General features: G+C 48.1%; 1 protein-coding gene across 5 annotated transcripts in view; it reads left to right on the top strand.

The window, feature by feature from the left end:
• Nucleotides 1–19,109, top strand: part of SVOP (SV2 related protein) — an 83,575-nt gene extending 64,466 nt beyond the window's left edge. For 3 of the 5 annotated variants that reach the window (XM_061169026.1, XM_061169025.1, XM_061169027.1), the window contains 6 exons: nucleotides 4,445–4,521; nucleotides 7,809–7,916; nucleotides 11,519–11,630; nucleotides 12,550–12,631; nucleotides 15,489–15,578; nucleotides 17,015–18,633. In XM_061169026.1, coding sequence (XP_061025009.1) covers nucleotides 4,445–4,521; nucleotides 7,809–7,916; nucleotides 11,519–11,630; nucleotides 12,550–12,631; nucleotides 15,489–15,578; nucleotides 17,015–17,221 — 676 coding nt within the window. In that variant the 3' untranslated portion in view covers nucleotides 17,222–18,633. Of the gene's footprint in view, nucleotides 1–4,444; nucleotides 4,522–7,808; nucleotides 7,917–11,518; nucleotides 11,631–12,549; nucleotides 12,632–15,488; nucleotides 15,579–17,014; nucleotides 18,634–19,092 lie in introns of those variants that run through there. The other 2 variants (XR_009697315.1, XR_009697316.1) reach the window with 2 other exon arrangements.
• The last annotated feature ends 987 nt before the right edge of the window (nucleotides 19,110–20,096 follow it).

Below are 20,096 nucleotides of genomic sequence, written 5' to 3'. Positions count from 1 at the left end.
GTTGGTACCTGCCTGAAGCACCCCTAGTGCCCGCCTCTCGCTGGATGACACGGGATGCTTCCCACCCAGAGCGGCGCCTCGGTGTGGACCGCACACCTGCAGGGGTTCTGCTGACCCTGACGGTGGTCGTGAGCCCCTAGGAGAGTGGAGCGCTGCTCAGCGTGGGAACTTCCTACGCGAGGCTCCCGCCCCAGGTTACAACGGGAAGGAGCGGGATGTTGCCAGGCCCGAGTGAGGTCTCAGACCTCCTGGCAGGATGGACGTTCCTGGGAGTTGGCGTCTTTGTATAGCAAGGGGTAGGAAATGGGGTGGAACTCAGACATAGATGAGACATGAGATTCCTGCCCCAAAACACAGTACTGGTAGGCAGCAGGGCCCTCCCCGGAAGCCTGTAATTAGGGTGTAGAGTAGCTGAGAACAGGAGGGAACTGCTCTTGTATCCCTTCCTGACCTCTGGTGACTCCCTCCTCCTCCTCAAATCCAGCAATGACCTTGGCACGTCACTGTGAGGTTCTTATTACAGGGCCCCCGAAGACTTTGCATCTGTTGCCGTAAACGCGGCCCTGTGGCTCGCTTCACAGAGAAGCGCACACCTGGCTCCCCCTGGAAATTGGGTTCTCCGCTTCTGATCTGGTTATGAAGGTAGTGTTTTTATTCTGGTGGTTTTCTTTTGTGTGTGTGTGTGTAACACAAACCACAGTGAAACACTAGAGCAGCTACTGGGTGTTCCTGGACCAGCCCGAGTTTCCTCCTGGGCGGGCGAGCGGCCGGCACTCCGCACCCCCAGCAGAGTGTAGACAGGGCTGAGCCGCACGGGCTCACAGTCGTCCTGGTCTGTCTGTTCCAGGCTTGTCACTCAGGCGCCTTTTTATTAACACTGAATTCACTTTATTTTGTGCTTTCAGAAGCTGATTAATTCCCGCAAATAAACATAACCCCAGCTATTCACAGTCAAGGTGGAGGTTTCCCGCGGGACCTAATTTCCCGGCAGGTCGCAGAGCCAGACCGCTCTGGTGACCGGGGAGGCGTGGACCGCGCATCCCACCTGGTGAGGCTGACCCAGAGTCCGGCCGAGGGAAGTCCAATGTAGGGGCAGCTGAGGGCATGACCCTTGTGAGTCGTGGGAAACAGGCCCTCAGCTCTGGGTTCTGGTGCTTCCTGGTGCTGGTCCAGGGGCTCAGCTTTTCCGCCAACTTCAGAATTTCTCCAGTCAGGAAGGAACTGCGAATGGGGTTCCAGGAGGCCCCATTTTGTGATGCACAGCTCCCACCCTGAGTGGTGACAGGCCCGGTGTGCCGCCGTGGCAGCCTGGGCGCTTTAAGGCATCTCACGGAGCCGCCACGTGTCCGTGCAGGTGAACCCTCTGCCCTGGGGCCCCACCCGCTCCGTTCAGTGCCCGGGCCCCCGGGGAAGCCTCCCGCAGCCTCGGGGTGACGCTGGAGGTCTCCCCACCACTGCCTGTCAAGCTGCCCTCAAAAAAGGTCGGTGCCCACGGTGGGCAGAGAGCACTGTCACCTAGGAGACTCTGGAACTCAGATCACAAACGTGGAACCAGCCTTGATCTGACAGTCGGGCTAACAAAGCTGGTTCTCCATGGCTTCCCTCCTCACCCAAGCTTTCTGGTTGAGCCCGGGCACCTTTTCCAGGTTCACCTGCAAACAGGTGGCCAGAGCTCTCGCTGCGGAGTCTGTGGAAGCCGGGGGCGAGGCCCGCCCCAGGAGTGCTCACGGGCAGCCTGTGAAACTTTCTCCCCATCATCTTAACTGTTAGATTCTCTAACAAGCCTGTTTATCGAGAAATTTAAAATAGATCTCTATTGAGTCTGCCCATCTCTAGGATCTTAAAGCATTACCTTTTGACCTGTTATACAAATGGCAAAACATTCCAAGTGTCTTTTCCTTCACTCCATTCGAAGCAGCTAAAATTGGCAGGCATGTTATTCTCTGTTGACACCACTGCAGCCAGGAAGTTCAGTGCTCTGTGCTCGGCCCCCTCCTCTCTGCCACGTCCTCAGCTGTGCTGTGCTGTGGCCCCTGTAGCGCGTGGGGGACCCCGCAGAGGGAGCAGGGCCGCAGGGGCGATCAGAGGCGGCGGCGGCTGCGGAAACGGAGCTCTGAGCTCTTCCGGGGTCTCTACACTCAGAAAGGAAATTCAAGGGCAACAGCCAAGTGCCAGGTCACTGGCACCGCCCCTGGGGTGTCGCTGCAGCTCCACACCCGCCCCCATAATGGCACCGACAGTGGGGAACAGGCCTCGGTTTACGGATGCTGTGTTCCAGGTTAAGAGATACATGATGCAGTGTAAAAAGTGTATTGTATAGCTACGGGGGTTAGTTTAAACGTATTTTGTATATACGAATTTTATAAATCTGTTAAAATTTGCCTTAAATTACAGAAAAAAAAAAAAAGAGAGAGAGAGGGGAGGTGTTAGGGACTTGTTAGCCCGTAAGTAAGACTGAGATACAATTAAAGAATCGAAAGGAAACGTAAAGGAATCTGTTTTTTTCACAAAGAGATTTAATACTTTTTCTGTATCCATCCCCCTCTCCATTCATATTGCCTTGGGTACCACCAGCAGCACAAGGCCAGTATTTTGGGAACCACTGATTCGGTCAACATGGGCATTCTTAGAACTTTCAGTTCTTGTTCCACTTTTTCTTAAATAACAACCTTGGCATTGGCTGGAGGGCATTTGTAGTGAGTAATTACCTTACAGTCCATAGCTAGTCAAATTTCAGCCCTTCTTTCAATTCTTTCTACCATTAATGCTGTAATTTCTACAGCATTAACAGTGCACAAAATTAGCCCGGTTGAGACTATGTGTCCTGTTTTCAACAGTTCTCACTTTTCCTGTTCACCTTTGAGCAGAGGTGCTAATTAGCAGGGGAGTGTCCTCAAAGAGGTCAACTGCAGGGAAGAGGAGGGGAAAGCTTTGATAATACAAAGCACGGGGCTCCAGCTCTGCCCCCCGCATTCCTGAGAGCTGAATCAACTCACCAAGCCTTTATTAAACACCTGCTGTGTGCCCAGTACAAGTATGGAGCTGGCAGGATATTTTAAAAGGTGGGGAAACAGAATTGAGAGCATCTATCTTTGAGTGCATGTGATTCTGTTGGGCTCACACTACGTAAATACTAAGCAATTAGAGACTAATTTTAGAATACTATAGAAATCACATTTGCGAGCGCATGTTGTAACTCAAGGAAAGTAATCGTCGGCTTCTGATTATGACTGAGCTCCCACATAACTGTACCACAGGATGAGAATATTCCGGCCCTACAGACTCGAGTATTCTGGTTCCAAGGACAGTCGGGAATTAGTTAACTGCGTCATTCTGATCTGAAATGCTCATGAAGTCTGCAGACTCCACATTTGACTGGGCACACAGCAGGTGTTTAATAAATGCTTGGTGAGTTGATTTAACTCTCAGGAATGCGGGGGCAAAGCTGGAGCCCAGTCCTGCATACAGTTTTCCCCCTGCTATTCAAAAGTAGAACGTTCCAATGAAAGCTTTCCTAAGCTGAAGTGGCATAAAGAGAAGTAATTACCTGAGGACATGTCTTGATGATAAAAGAAACAAAATAAATGGAGGTAAAGCACAGATGCTCATAGACACAGTTCAAAGCTAATGGCAGCTTGAATCTGAAAAAGAATGTATATATAGGTATAACTGAATCACTTTTCTGTACAGCCGAAATTAACACAGCATTGTAAATCAGTTGTACTTCAATAAAATAAATTGAAAAAAAAAAAGCTAATGGCAGCTTGATGCTGAGGTGCTGAGTGTAGTTCCCGGGAAAGGAGCTTGGTGGCGCTACTCTCGCTGTTTGGGGCAAGTGCTGCCTCTATAAAATAAGCGCTGGATGCTATTTTCGCTTTTCCCTTTTTTTGTAAAAGTGAAAATCCAAAAAAAAAAAAAAAAAGTGAAAATCCTCTTCGGATTTCTTCTGGTGAGCAAAACCAGGTACTAATGTAGGTCTTTCGTAAAAGCGAAGTGCAGTAAAGCAAACTTTCGAAAAAGTAGGGGCTACCTATATTATTAAATATATCCCCCTCCTCCTCCCTATTCAACTCAACCCAGAAGCCCTGCCATCTGTTGACATCTGTCAAAATGACTGTTTTCTACCAAATTTTGGTTCCCCCATTTTTTTCCCCTCCTTTTACCGGTTGACTGAACAGCCTTTGAGGTAGCTTTATCTGTGATAGAATTCAGTTCTTGATCTTTCAAAGGACACAGGATCACTTCCCTTTATCACATCATTATGCTTTGTACCCGCCATCTTCCTGCTCAAGCGGTCCAGGAAAGCCCCCCAAAGGCCCAGTGTGGCCTGAGCCCAAAGCCTAGTCTCTGCTGCTAAAACTGCAAGTCCTTCCAGAGGGGTTAGGGAATGGGGACCTGCATTTCTCCCATCATTTCCTTACCTTTCTTGCTTCCTTCCTGGCAGGTTTTCCAATGCATTCTCTTACTATGGATTAGTTCTGCTCACCACTGAGCTCTTCCAGGCAGGAGATGTCTGCAGCAGTGAGTATCAACAGCCCTTTAGCAGTTCACACCGTCCCCTCCCGCCCCTCCCCACTTCCAACACACGAGGTCATACACACACCCCCAGCCCAGGTTCTGCCCTCACAGGGCCTGGCCTCGCACAAACTCCAGGGAGAAAGTTTCTGCAAAATCTGAGCATGAAAGAGCTGGGTTGTGGTTTCCAAGACGCTCTGTAGGAACCTGGACCTTCTTGTCACGGTAGACCTGACATTAGAGCAGAATCACATCTTATGTCCCCTAAAGAGGTCCATGAAGTACAGCCCTGAGTTTTATGGCTGTGACCCTGTGTAGCCATCCTCTGCGTGTGCATCAAGTCTGAGAATGAGGTTGGAGCTCAATCCTGGCCACACAACAGAATCACCTGGGGGAGCTTTTCAACAAAGGCAGTGCCATTTAAACAATGCCCAGGCCAATTTAATCAGCGGCTTTGTGGGTAGGGCCCAGGCATGAGTGGGTTTGAAAAGCTCCCTAGGTGATTCTGTTGTGGAGCTGGAGGTGGGAAGCACTGGACAAAAGGAATGAATAAAGAGCAAAGTCTATATACAGATGTCTGGACTTCAAACCAATCTGTCTTTAAGGGAATATTAGATTCCTAGCATTGAACCCGGGATGGGGGATAAAGGGATCAAATTCTTGCCTGTTTGCGGGATTTGTCCAATTATCTTTTTCATATGAAGCCTCTATAATCTGACTTAATAGTTTTGTTTATTAGTATAAAGATTTAATAATACAGCAGAATCACATCTCGCTGGGAGGTGTGGGAGAGTCTTAACTGCCCTGAGGAAGCAGTTCAATTATAAATTCGGGGTTTGGTATTGACTGAGCCTAAATCCTTTGCCTCTGTGGCCGAACACAAGTTCCTGTGCCTGACACACAGTGAGGCCAAACAAACTGAAACCGTCGTAGTTTGGAGCAGAGAACGGTTTATGGCAGGGCTGAGCAAGGAGGACGGGTGACTCGTGCTCAAAAACCCTGAACTCCCCGATGGTCTGGGGAGGGAGAAGTTTTTAGAGGCAGAATTTGGTGGGGGGGAGGGCCGCAGGGTGTGTGACTTTCTTCTGATTGGTTGGTGGTGAGGGAACTGGGTGATGTTCCAGGAATCTTGTGCTCAGCCTGAAGTTACCATCCTCAACCTGGGTGAGGGCCTCAGTTTCTGCAGAAGAACTCAAAGATATTGTTCTGTATATTCCTTGAGGAGGAACCAGGACTCTGCCCCAAGGCTGCACTATTGTTTCTCGACAGCTCCTTCTCTTTTTCTGCATCCCCTCCCTTCCCTGATTAGCAACTGTTTGAACCTGCCCTTTGGAACTCAGGGAAGGTCTAGGAGGCTTGAATGAAGCCTATTTCCTACAAGCAAGAAACGAGGGACATGGAAAGGATTCGTACCCAGGGTTTGCCCCACAGCCTCCTGCTTGGTTTCACGGCTAACTGTGGACCTGCTTAAGCAAAGCAGGGGATCCATTGGGATGTTATAGAGGAAGGGTTGGCGGAGTTTTTCTATAAACGGCCAGGTAGTAAATATTTTAGGCTCTGTGGGCCAAACGGCTCTGCCATTATAGCAGAAAAGCAGCTATGGATAATATGTAAACAAGCAAGCCTTGCTTGTGTTCCAAGGAAACCTTTCTTTTTTATTTTGGCCACGCGGCACGGCTTGTGGGATCTTAGTTCCCCAACCGGGGATCGAACCCAGGCCCTCGGCAGTGAGAGTGAGGAGCGCGGAGTCCTAACCACTGGACTGCCAGGGATTTCCCACCGAGGAAATCTTTTTTACAGCCAGAAATTTGAATTTCATATCATTTTTATGTCATGAAATGTTATTCTTCTTTTGATTTTAAAAATCATTAAAAAATGCAAAAACCATTCTTAGCCTGCTGGCCAGGCAGAAACAGGCAGGGGACCAGATTTGGCGTGCAGGCGGTCATTTGCCACCCCATTTGCCACCCCGTGTTAAAAGCTCACTCTTACACCTGGGTGGGAAAGTGATAGGGAAGGAGCAGTGGATTGTGTTATGAGAGGAGCCCTGAACTTAGGGCACCCAGATCTTTTATACCAGATGATAAGCCTGCCAGCTCTTTGTTCTGCAGAAAGATGCTCTATCTTCAAAGGCCATAAGTAAACCTGCCCTTTGCACCAAAGGGAGATCCTCTCTATCTTTCAAGGCTGTTTGCTAAACTAAAATCCTTGAAGAGATAGTCCAGAACAAAGGCAGTCAGTGCCTCTGCTTATAAAACAGGCAGAGAACATGAGAGACCCATGGGGAATTGTCTGCTAACACCAGTAAGAGGTTACAGTTGGTTCAAAGGAGAATTCAAAACACGCATGTATATAGGCAATCAGAAAAGCTGAAATGGATTTACACTTAGAGGCAAAAATTGGCAGTGTGCATAAGGCAATAATCAATTGCATCACCACCAGACACGGCTTGCATTTTTATGGACAAGAATTATTTGCACTGGTATTCTGTAACGTGAAGTTGTAAAAGAGCTGAAAGATCATGAAAGCCGAGATAACCTATAAGGGTTCACAAGACAGGACATTTTGCCCATTTCAAAGTCTTTGACTCCATTTCCTAACAAATCATATGGGGGAAAAAAGATAAAGCGAGGTAAGGGAGGTCAGGAGTGTGGGGCAGAGTAAGGGGCCGTGGGCAAGTCAGAGTTTTAAGTGGGGTGGTCAGGATGGCTTCAGTGAGAAGGTGAGATTTAAAGAAAGACTTGAAAGGGGTGAGGAAATTAGTCATGGGGATATATAAAGTGCAATGGAGGACGAGAGCAGCCAGTGCAAAGGTCCTGAGGCAGGAACGTGCCTTGTGTATTGAAGGGACAGCAGGGAGACCAGTGTGGCTGGAGTAGTATGAGCAGAGCAAGGGAGAGAGAAGGTGGGATCAAGGAAGTAATGGGGGCCAGATAATATAGGTGGGGGTCGTTGGGGCCACCCTAGAGTCTGTCTGCCACAAAAGCACCTAGTATGTGCCAGTTCTGGGCTAAGCACATTCATATGCACATCCTGCTTTCAGTGTCTCAACCACCTTGCCCCGGGGTTTATTAGCCCCAGGATTATGAGGAACCTGGGGCTTAAAGAGATGAAGCTCTAACACTGCTGGTTGGGATTCACACCTGAGTCTGTCTGAGTCCTGAGACCATGCTCCTTCCCTGGCATCCCAACCAAATCATACCCAGGGAAGGAGGCGTGGGGAGCAGGAGGCTGCGACCCAAGACTGCGCATGCCTCTTGCTCTTTTTCTCTCTCTCTCTCTCCACCTCCCAGTCTCCAGCCGGAAGAAGGCGGTAGAGGCAAAATGCAGCCTGGCCTGTGAGTACCTGAGTGAAGAGGATTACATGGACCTGCTGTGGACCACCCTGTCTGAGTTCCCAGGTGAGGGACCTGTGCCCCTGGGCTGGGGCAGGGCATCCTGGGAATGCGGCTTTACCTGGTGCCGCCTGGAAGCAAATCCCATTTCTAAGGGAAGCTGGGGATTTGTTTTCAACCCTTAGCTACAAGTTGTCAAGAACTGTGAAGAGGCTGACATTTTACTCTGTTTGAAGGCTGACAAGTTAAGCTGCCCAGCTTCACACACACGCGGGCAGAAGACACAAGACCCCTGGGTCAGAGACAAAAGACTATTACTCACGGCACAGCCGGCAGCCTGAGTAGTATGTTAGTGCTGGCTCCTCTTGCCCCCAAGTCCCATGGGGATGATGAGGACAGGTCCAGGCGAATCTTAACACATGCAATGCATTTGCAACACAGCTCAGGCATCTCACACTTCGGGAACCCAAATCTTTTATAATGGGCTGCGGGAAACCTGCTCAGCCTTTGCCCTGGAGAGAGACATCATCTTTATTACATTGGGCAGTAAACAGACCTTCCCCTTGCTCTAGAAGGAGGCAGTATCTCTATCTTCCAAGGCTGTTGGCTATACAAACAACCTTGACACGCTAGCCTGGAACCAAAGGGCAGCTAGTGCCTTTGCTCACAAGCTGTGCAGAAATACAAGAGACCCGTGGAGAATTGTTCCCCAACACCAGTCACACTGGCAAGGATCAGTGGGATGTTAAAAATCCAAACCTGCACATAAAGCAAAGGTGATCTATCTTTTTCCTTTAAAAAAATAGTATTATTACAAAAATAATAATATCTGGTATTTACTGATTGCTTACTGTATATATATCAGGCACTGTGCTAAATATTTTACAGCTATGGTCTCATTTAATCTTGTGAAGTAGTATCATTCCCATTTTACATCTGAAGAAACTGAGGATTGGAGAGGTGTAGCAAAAATGGTTCCTGCCAATTGCAGCTGCCAATTTCTGCATCTCTGTGCCTGAGGGCTATCTCAGGAGGAATTGAAAGCCTCAGTGTCTAAAAGCAAGAAAGGTGCCTGCAGGTGCCAGGGAGTTAACACCTGGGAACAGCCTTCAACCAGTGTATAAATACCCCAGTTTCCTCGCCTATCAGGTAGAATTCTAAGGTGTGCGTTCCGCACTGACTCCCAGAGCCCTCCAGTGGAATCCAGCAGCAATTTCCCATGGTGGTAACTTGCTTGATATGCACCCTTATTAGTTGCGTCCCTTCCCCGTTTCACTTCTCCACTCTCCTACTGGTGCTTCCTTGGATGACCTCCCAAGTAAACACCTTGCACTCGGACCCTTGTCCTGGGGTCTGCTTCTGGGAAAACCCAACTAAGACACTGAGTGTCCTACAGCTGGCAGAGCTAAGACCTGTGTTCCCACCCCAGAGCCCAGAGTCCACTCCTATACTACATTGTCTATCTTTCCCATATAGCTTAGCAGGTAACATTAAAGCCTCTGGTGTTAAACCCAGCATTGCCAGCTGCCATTTTCGGGACTTCAAGCATTCACCATTTCTATGATTTTACCTTTCTGAAACTCAGATTCTTCTTCCCTATTATTACATGTATTGTTTTGTTGTTTTGTTCACTGACACATCCCAAGCTCCTAGAACAGCTCCTGACACACAGTAGGTACTTAATGTATCGATTGAATAAAAGTGGGAAATGGGCTATTAGCATGCTTTGTAGAGGTTTTTTTTTTAAACTAAAGTCTAATTGATTTACAATATTGTTAGTTTCAAGTATACAGCAAAGTGATTTGGTTATGCATATATATATGTGTGTATGTCTATATTCTTTTCTTTATTCTCTTCCATTATAGTTTAGAGGTTTGTTTTGATGATTGAACGAGATAATAGATGTAAAAGTGCTTGGCCCAGATTTTATTATTATATTATTATTATTATTATTATTATTATCAAGCAATATGCTATACCACCTCTACTGAGGTAGAGAATGTTATTTTTATTTAGTCCTACTTCTCCAATGAAGAAATTGATGTTCAGGGAATTCCCTGGTGGTCCAGTGGTTAGGACTCCATGCTTCCACTGCAGGGGGCATCGGTTTGATTCCTGGTTGGGGAACTAAGATCCCACATGCTGCTGGGCATGGCCAAAAAAAAAAAAAGGAAGATTGAGGTTCAGAGAAGGCGAGGGACTAACCTAAGACCACATGACAAGTTAGAGGCAAGATGAGGTCTTAGAACCTACATGTTTCTGACCCCCAGCCCAGGTGTCTGCTGCCTGGTTTCAGTGAATGCCACTATTCAGGCTTCCCCTGGTGCCTGTATTAGTTATCCATTGCTATGTAACAAATTATTCCAAAATTTAGTGGCTTAACACAACACATATTTATTACATTTTCTGTGGGTCAGGAGCCTGGGCTTTCCTGGGTCCTCTGCTTCAGTGTATCTCACAAGGCTGCAATGGAGGTGTTGGCCCAGGATCTGTGGTCTCATCTGAAAGCTCAGCTGAGGCAGGGTCTGCTTCATGCTCACTCCCGTGGTTGTTGGCAGGATTCAATTCCACAGGGTTGGTTGGACCACAGACTCAGTTCCCCACTGCCTGTTGGCCAGAGACCACATTCAGTTTCTTGCCAGGTGGCCTTCTCCATCAAGGCAAGTTCATGAGAAGAGCCAGGGAGAGGGCAAGTGCCAGCAAGACAGACGTCAGTCTTGCATAAGCTCATCTCAGAAGTGACCTCCCTAGTGACGTATGGATATATGTCTTTAAGACTGGCATAAATTGATTTTAAAAAGCTATAATCCTAATCACTGACTAAGATTCACGAATATACTTTGCAGTACACATATAACTCAATGCATTTTTTCCTTTTTTAATAAATTTATTTATTTATTTTTTGGCTGTGTTGGGTCTTTGTTGCTGCACGCGGGCTTTCTCTAGTTGTGGCGACCGGGGGCTACTCTTTGTTGCGGTGTGCGTGCTTCTCGTTGTGGTGGCTTCTGTTGTTGTGGAGCACGGGTTCTAGGCACGCGGGCTTCAGTAGTTGTGGCACATGGGCTCAGTAGTTGTGGCTGGCAGGCTCTAGAGCACAGGCTCAGTAGTTGTGGCGCACAGGCTTAGTTGCTCCGCGGCATGTGGGATCTTCCCGGAGCAGGGCTCGAACCCGTGTTGCCTGCATTGGTGGGCGGGTTCTTAACCACTGCACCACCAGGGAAGTCCCTCAAGGCATTTTTAGCAGTTTGTCAACATCTAGTAACATTAATGACATTTATGGAAAGTATAATTTTAAGTGATTGCTTTTACACTGTTGTAAGTCTTTTTGTCATAAATATTGATATAAAAACTTTTTTTTTTTTTGGCCATGCCACGTGGCTTATGGGATCTTTGTTCGCCAACCAGGGATCGAACCCAGGCCCTCAGCAGTGAAAGCACAGAATTCTAACCACTGGACTGCCAGGGAATTCCCGATATAAAATTTTTTGACTCAAAAAAAAAAAAAGTGACATCCCATCACTTCTGCCGTATTCTAGTCATTAGAAGTGAGTCATGAGGTCCAGCCCACTCTCAAGAGGAGGGGATTACACAGGGTGTGGTACCAGGAGGTGGGATTATTGGGGCTCACGTCAGATGCTGCCTCCCATGGCTCCCCTGCTCCCTTGCAGGTGTCCTTGTGACTCTCTGGATTATCGACCGCCTGGGCCGCAAGAAGACCATGGCCCTGTGCTTCGTCATCTTCTCCCTCTGCAGCCTCCTGCTGTTTATCTGTGTTGGAAGGTGGGTCGTGAACTCAGATCTCTGGCCAGCAAGCTTACTTCTCAGCTCGTGGTCAGGTCTTTGTGCCTGCAGACTGTGGATTACACTCCCTGGGGTACCTGAAGGATCACCCCCAGCCCCTCACTAAGCCTGAGGCTCTTGGCTGCTTCATAACTGGACAACAGATTGGGCTCAAAGTTGGGGCCTCTGATGGGAGTGGGGGTAAGAGGGCACTTTGGTCCAAATTTTGCTCCGACACCATTACATTTAGACTTTTGACATCATCTCCCAATAAGATCATGCATATAGCTGTTTAATTCATATATGGGTTAAAAGTGTTCATTTGTTCCATGGCAATATTTCAAGGTCTTGTTTTATAATCCCCTTTTGGCATTTCTTCATTTTTCCCATCTATCAAGAGCCTCAAAATATGGAACTGGCCTGTGTTGATCTCCAAGAGGCCGCAGACCGAACCACAGATGAGAGATCTGTGAAAGGTCTGGAGATGTAACTTAGATCTGGAAATGTTGATATTCAAAGACATTATGGGAACAATGGAACAGAGGGCTGGGGGTCAGGATTATCCTCATAATACTGAAGAGAAGTTTCCTTTCCCTGGTTCAGCTGGTTCCTGGCTCAATTCCTGCCCCCACTAGGTCCTATCTGGACTTTGGATTATTTACTTCACTTCACCCCAGCCGTGCCCCACCCTGGGCACCACCATCTCAGCCTGGAACTTTGGAGAATGATGAACTTATAAAAGCAGGTCTTCCGAGAGACCACTGGGATGCGTGTGTCTGCGTGCCTGCCTGATGGTGTGTTGGGTGACGTGGGCTTTGCCAGTTTCTAGGGTGTAAATTCTACCTGGGCAGATAAAACTTTGCTGAAAGAAACTGTCAGAAAAAATACTTGCTCATCTGCTTTTTTTTTCTCTTCCTAGAAATATGCTCACTCTGTTACTCTTCATTGCAAGAGCGTTTATTTCTGGAGGCTTCCAAGCAGCTTATGTTTACACACCTGAGGTAGGAGGGATGCCTGGGAGCAGCCGGGGTGGGAAGGGGGCGGTGGGCCCTGCTTCCGGAAACACCTGGCCTGGGCTCCTCTGAGTGAAATTTGTCCTTGAGTCTGAGTGGCGGCTGTGAAGGCCTTCATTATTTCAGGCTTTCGTTCAGTCATTGTTTTCTGCTTATAAAAGCTTATGGTCAGTGTACAAGTTCCAAATGTTACAGAACTGTATAAAACCCCCAAACTAAAGGGCCTCACATTCTGCCTTCCTAGAGACTACCTTCTTGAATGGTTCAGTGTATATTCTTCCAGATTGTTTCCTAATTTATGTTAGTGCATGTATCAAATTGGGTAACTGAGCAACTGAGATGAGTTTAATAAAGGACGGATTACAGTGGTGTAGGATAGGGGTTAGGGAAACCAAAAAGTGATGGAGCGGCACCCAGAGCTCACAAGGAGGTGGAGGTGGCTGGGGACACAGCTACCACCTAAGGCCTGTGGGGTGAGGAGACGGGGTGTTCAGGGTCCCAGGAGGGAGCTGTGCAGAGAAAAGCTGTGACCTTTAGTTGAGGGACACATGTGCCCTTAGGCAACCTAGAACGGAAGGAGCAGGAGAATAAATACCCTGGCCTCTCTCTCCCACCTCCCGCCCCTCTCCCACTGGGGCTTCCCATTGGCTGAACCCAACTGGAAGGCAGAGAGCCTAGGAGCCCTTGGTGGTCCACAGTGGCCAGCCCCCAGGGCAGAGAATGAGGTGGGGAGGGGTAGAGAGAGGTTCTGGAGGGGAAGATGGAAGACAAGGAACACAGGACATATGGACCTGCTTTGTTCTTTGTAATAGCTGCTATACTATACTGTTCTGTACAGTACTATATGGTAATCTATATACTATATTATTATGTACAGTCCTTTATTATACTATATAATATGTATGCTATATATCAATATTATATACTATACTTTGTTATAGAATATATATACTTTATATTATATAATATACTTTATTATACTATATCATATATATTACATACTATACTATATTATATAGTATAGTATGGGCAAATCATAATTTTGTAACAATTCTCCTACCAGTGGATATTTGAATCATTTTCCAACTTTTCATTATTATAGTATGAAGGTAAACAGCTTTACCTATCCTTGTGCACATGTGTGGTTTCTTTAGAATAAATAAGATGTGGAATTTCTGAATTAAAGCCTATAATAAACATTACAAACATTGAGAAAGATTGAAAAAAAAAAATCAACCTCTAAAATGTTGCCTGAACTTACACTCTATGCGACAGCGTCTGAGAGTGTCCATTTTCCCACACTCGGGGATTATGGGTTCCTTGTTTTGTATTTATTTTATCTCATCTTATTTTAGATAGGGTCAAAGGGAGGGAGAGGATAGTATGTACCAGGTGCTGTGCCAGGGGAAGAAGCCATCTAGATTGTCCCTCAGGTCTACACAGCACTCCAGAGCCCTCACTTTGAGTCATCATCCCGAGCCCTGCTCCCTCCACCCCACCTTCCAGGCCCAGCTCCAATGCTGCCTCCTCCAGGAAGCCCTCCAGGATCCACCCCCCCAACTTCATTTTGCCCTCAGTGTCTGTGCGCCTCTTTGGTATTTTTAGTCATGCCACCTTGCCTGTCCCCCAGGGAGACTCCTACTAAGACTCCCTATGGGCAGGGCCTGGGTCTCCTACTCTGTGACTCTCATCTGGCCTAGTGTCCCCTCAACAAAGGCTTGTGGATTGATTGCTGGAGCCTCCCAGAAGAGTACCAGGAGAAGGCTGCCTGACCTGCAGGGACTGGGAGGCCCAAGGTCTACAGGGACAAATACCAGGGCTCAGCAAACTACGACCCGCGGGCCACATCCAACCTGCTGCCTGTGTTTGGGTAGCCCAAGAGCTAAGAATGGTTTTTATGTTTTTAAATGGTTGAAAGTAAAATCAAAAGGATATTTCTTAACATGTGAAAATTATATGACATTTAAATGTCAGTGTTCATTAATAAAGCTTTACTGGAACACACCACAGCCCTTCATGTGCTGTTGCTGTCTACAACTGCTTTTGTGTTACAGGGGCAGAGCTGAGTAGTTGCCAGAGACCAGATGGTCCACAGAGCCCAAATTATTTACTCTCTGGCCCTTTAAGACAAAGTTTGCTGACTCCTGGCTTAAACTAATCCAGCTGGCTATTCCTAACAATGAAGAATTGGTTCAATAAATGATTATTGATCCAAATGATAGAATTCTGTGCAGCCAATAAAAATTATGCTACTGGAGAAGACCAAATATGGACATGGGAAATGTCTGCAGTCTTTTTCTAAGAGGAAGAAGTCTTCAAAGCAGCATATACAGAAATATCTAGTGGATGACATTATACCACCTCTAGGATTTGGCTTAGTGTAATTTAGGAGGGGAAGGAAGTGAGAGAGTATGATTGAAACTAACAGAGGTCCTCTAGGCTTGGTCCTAGACGATTGATTACACCATTCTACTTTAGTCTGTGCTTGAAATTCTCCATGATAGAAAGAAAAAAAAAATAGGAATTTAGTACTTATTCATTTATTCATTTGGATATAACCACCCAGGGCAGGGAGGACCCCCTTCCTAGGTCCCCACCCCCAGCTTGGCCTCTTGCCCTCTTCATCGGTTGAGTTTCCTGTCCCCTTCGGGGTGAGACTCCCCACCCTGCCCTCCCACCCCTTCTTGGTATCACCAACCCCTGAGGGCTTGACCCTAATTCAGGCCCACCTGCCCCCGGGGGCAGGGTGTGGGGTGGCGGTTGGGATTCCCATCATTCCCCGAGGCGGAGAGGAGGGAGGGGCCTGCATTTTCTCAGTGCGGCCACTTTGGCGGCTGTGTTTCAGGTCTACCCCACGGCGACCCGAGCTCTGGGCCTGGGCACCTGCAGCGGCATGGCAAGGGTGGGCGCACTCATCACCCCGTTCATTGCTCAGGTAGGTGTCACCCCAAATACAGAGGGGGTGGGCGTGACAAAAGCCATTGCGTGGCAGGCTGTTACTGTACCCTGAGCCTCTGCACTGCCCTTGGTGTGCATTACCTGATCTCATCCCAGCAGCCCATCCTACGAAGAAGTATTGCTTGCAGATGAGAAAACTGAGGCTCAGAAGGGTCAAGGGACTTGTCCAAGGTCACACAGCTGTGAAGTAGAGGAGCTGGGAATCAAACTCAGGTCTTTCCGACGATTTGGCCGAAAACAATTTGGATGAGAATAAACAGGCCACCATGCCTTAGTGGGAAACAAATGTCCCAGTCCCTGGTTTCTGAGTTGGATGATTTGGTGTCGTTGCAGAATTTTGCAGCTCTTTGTGTCTTGAAGCATTTCTCTCCTTTTGGGGGGAGCTTGTTTGGGAATCTTTTTGCTTTTTTAATATCCAATTCATTTTTTCCTGTTTTTATCACTTTTTATAAATTGAGGTAAAAGTCACCTAACATAAAATTAACCATTTTAATTCAGGGAATTCCCTGGTGGTGAATGATTCGGGGAATTCCTTGGCTGTCCAGTGGTTAGGACTCCGCGCTTCCAGTGCCGGGGCCCAGGTTCAAACCCTGGTCGGGGAACTAAGATCCTGCAAGCTGTGCAGCGCAGCCAAATAAATAAATAAAATTTAAAAAATAAAGTGAACAATTCAGTGGCATGTAGCACATTCACAATGATGGGCAACCACCATCTCTATCTAGTTCCAAAACATTTTCTTCTCCCCAAAATAAACCTCCGTATCCATTAAGCAGTCACTCCCCAGCTCCCCCTCCTCCAGCCCCTGGGAACCACCGGTCTGCATTCTGTCTGGATGAATTTTACCTCTTCTGGATATTTCGTGTAAATAGAATTCCAACACGTGTTTTAGCCAAGTCGTTCTGTCCCGGTACCATTGTGTTTGGCCGTTGTACGTCACTATTAACTAGCACTGGTTGACAGCTTGCCGTGTGCCTGCATGGTGTCAAGTGAGGCATCTTCTCATTGGGAGATGGCTACTGCTCTTCTGCCCGTTCGGCAGATGAAGAAATGAGGTTTAGCTCTGCTGCGTGATGTGCCCTGGGCCATAAAGCTAGGAAGTCAGCAGACATGCTGCTTTGGGAGAGAATAAATAGACTCTTGAGCCTGATGGGGTCTGGGTTCAAATCTCAGCCCCATCCTTAGTCTTTGTATGAACTTGGGTATGCTGCTTAATCCTCTTTGAGCCTCAGTTTTTCCCTCTGTAAAATGGGGGTGGAGGACATACCTGATAAAACTGTCGTGAGGACTCCATGGGAGTCCAGTGATAAAGAGGGCTTACAAGAGGGCCTGGCGTTCTCAATGTTATCTGTATGGTTGGTGGTGCCTGTGCGTCAGAAGGGATGCTCTCACCGGCGTGCATCTCCCTCCCCCTAGGTGATGCTGGAATCGTCCGTGTACCTGACGCTGGCGGTTTACAGTGGCTGCTGCCTCCTGGCTGCCCTGGCCTCCTGCTTTTTGCCCATTGAGACCAAAGGCCGTGGACTGCAGGAGTCCAGCCATCGGGAGTGGGGCCAGGAGATGGTCGGCCGAGGGACGCACGGCACAGGTGTCGCTAGGTCGAACTCGGGCTCTCAGGAGTAGTGACCGATGGGGGGCTGAGCTGGTTTTTGAGGCTGTAGAGAGCGGGGAGCTGCTGGAGCCTGGCTGGGGCACCGATCGTCACTGCCCACATCAAGAACTCACCCAAAGGTACCACCTGGACCAACGAGGTTTTGTGTCTTGACTGTTTGCTCATATTTATCGAGATCCATCCGGGGATGGGGAGGCATTTGCTCTGGGGGGTTCTCCGTATGTGTGTGTGGAGGTTTGTTAATAACCTGTGGATCTGCATGGGAAAAGTGCCACCTCAGCAGTGCCTGGTGACACCGGTAGCCAGCTGGACACCATCCAGAGTCAGCCGGTCACAACCTCGGTGAACAACAACCAAAAGATCTTTGCAGATACACTCCAGGCCGGGACCCCTGTGAGACCTGCCACTCACCCACTGGACCTGTTCTTAGGTTTCTCCTGCATCCCCGGCCCCAGGCTTTCTTCTTTGAAATTGCAGGTGGCCTGGGTGTGGCCTGAGCAGCTTTTTCTTGGGTCTGAGAAATGCTCCCAGGGAAGGGACCCCTCGCTTTGCCTTCCCAGGGCTGAGTGGCAGAGACTGTGGCCGATGGACATGCATTTGAACTTGAGCCGCATGCCTCCACCTGGCCCCCTCTTGGAGTTGCTGTCCCTGGCTCCAGGGGATCCAAATGTGGCCATGGGGACAGCTGGGCTTGCACTAGATGACAGCCTCAGAAAGCTATTACCCCCAGGAATTGGGGATGGAGGCAAAAGGGAGGTGAGAACCAAGCCCACGACCAAAGCAGGGGCCTCCCCTTTGGAAGCAGCAAAGGTCACGCCGGGGGCTTCTTTTCTGGCCCCCTCGTTGGTCAGGCTGATTGGTGACTCTTGGGGCAAGAAAACAGTTAAGTCAGGTTTCAGTGCTTTGGAGTTTGAGCGCGGTGGGTGGCCAAATGGACTGAGAAACAGAAAGATGCTCCCCCCAGCCACCTGCTCCCGTGCGGGCCAGGGGACCAGGAATCCTTCCTCCCTGGATTCTCTGCCATCCCTGCTGTCAAGGGGTGGCTTGGTCTTTCCATAGAGGCAGCTCCTGGGGTTCCAGCGATGGACCCCACGGCATGGATACCATGGGTAGGGAGGAACAGGAGGGCCCAGATGTGCGAAACATGTACATTTTCAAAGAAAGAGAAGGGAGGTCAACTGGATTTGGGGCTTGGCCTCCAGAGGAAGGCCTGATGCTGTGTCTCAGCAGACAGCATGAACCTCCAGGATTTGGTTTCCACGAGCCTTTTCCCCGTCATGAAGGCAGGAACCTAGGGAAGGAGAGACGAAGATGCCAGATCCCATCAAAGGCCAGAGAAGACTGACCGTCTGCTTGGAGATATCTGCTTGAAGTGAACATTCCGAGGAAGCCAAATGTGTACGTTCACCTTTATTAAAACATGTTGGTGATGGACGTTGCAAGGGTTGAAGTTTGTTCGTTTGTCACAATATCCTAGTGACGGTTCAGCTTAACGGTGTTGCCAACTTTGTCCATGTAGGGTAAGCTCAATGCTTTCATTTGCTTTAATATGACAGTCTTTCCAGCAAGGGGGAAAAGGTGCACAGTTGGCGGCCAACTTTGAGTCTATTGGAAGCAACGCTTCCTTCTAATGGTGTGGAGGTCACAGTGGGTGACTTCTTCAGGCCCAGGTCCTAGATCGACTGCAAATCATCCCACATCCCTGAATATATGTACTGCAGCCCCCTAGGCCCAGGCAGTCAGAGGGGGCAGCTTGGCAGAGCTTCCTCTCTCTGACACCCACATTTCCCTGGACCAGGAGTGGCTAAAGCTCTAATTATTTCTGGTCTGCTGAGCTCTCCTGGGTAACTAAGAACCTTTGCTTGTCTTTTTTGCCTTCCAGCTGGCCAGACACTGCCGGATGAGCAAGTCCATTCACTTCACCCTCAAATAACCTGGAGGATCTGGGGGCTGCGGTGGGGAAGGAGGACTTGGTGGGCAGAGGTGTTTTCCAGGGGCTGGAGTAAAGAGGCTTGTAGTTGTGGGTTTTCTCTTGTTGAGAAAATGAAAGGTGAAAACTCTTGGCCTTCTAAATTGCCTGCCCTTTTGTGAAATCGATATTATTGAATGATACAAGAGCTGCCACAAAAGTTGCCCAAACCTCTGAAATGCGTGAGACCTTTAGCTGAAGACCTTTGTATCTAATTTTGAACTGTCCAAAAGCTCCCCTTTTCATTACTGGAAATGTCATCTGTTTCTCTCAGTGTTAGGAAAGATTTTAGAAGATGGCAAAAGATGTTCAATGTAGCCAGGGTTATATGGTTTCTTTCTTTCCCTTCAAGTATGCTCAGGAATACATAAATGGGATGTGTTGGCAGTGAGATAAAAGAGTATCTTAGAGATGGACTTTGAAATGAATATGAATATGCATTATTTTTAAATAATGTTAAGCAACAGAGAGGCTTGAAGGATAAGATCATCCCTTGGTTACTACAGTAAACATCAAAGGACTGGGATAACCTTGAGCTGCAAGCAACAGTAAAACCTACCAATAGTAGTTTAACCCATTAGAATATTAATTGTTCATTTGACAACAAGCCCAGAGTCAGAGAGTTCCAGGGAAGGCTCAGCAGCTCAACAATGTCATCAAGGACCCAGCTTCTTTTTGCCTTTCCTCTCTACCGTCCTCTGCATGTTGCCCATTGACCCTATGTGTGAAACCTCATGGTCACAAAATAGCTGCCAAAGTGCCAGGCATCAAGTTTTTTTCAAAGATGTTAGAATGGGGAAGAAGCAGTCACAGAAGGTTTTCTTTCTAAAGGGTCTGTTGTTTTTGCTTGGAAAGGGAAATCCCGCAGCAGATTTACCATTGCTTTGTATTGGTCAAACCTGGGTCACATGCCCATC

The sequence above is a fragment of the Eubalaena glacialis genome, chromosome 15 (assembly GCF_028564815.1).
Source record: "Eubalaena glacialis isolate mEubGla1 chromosome 15, mEubGla1.1.hap2.+ XY, whole genome shotgun sequence".
In the NCBI taxonomy this organism is placed as follows: domain Eukaryota; kingdom Metazoa; phylum Chordata; class Mammalia; order Artiodactyla; family Balaenidae; genus Eubalaena; species Eubalaena glacialis.
This window is presented reverse-complemented; position numbering and strand designations above follow the sequence as displayed.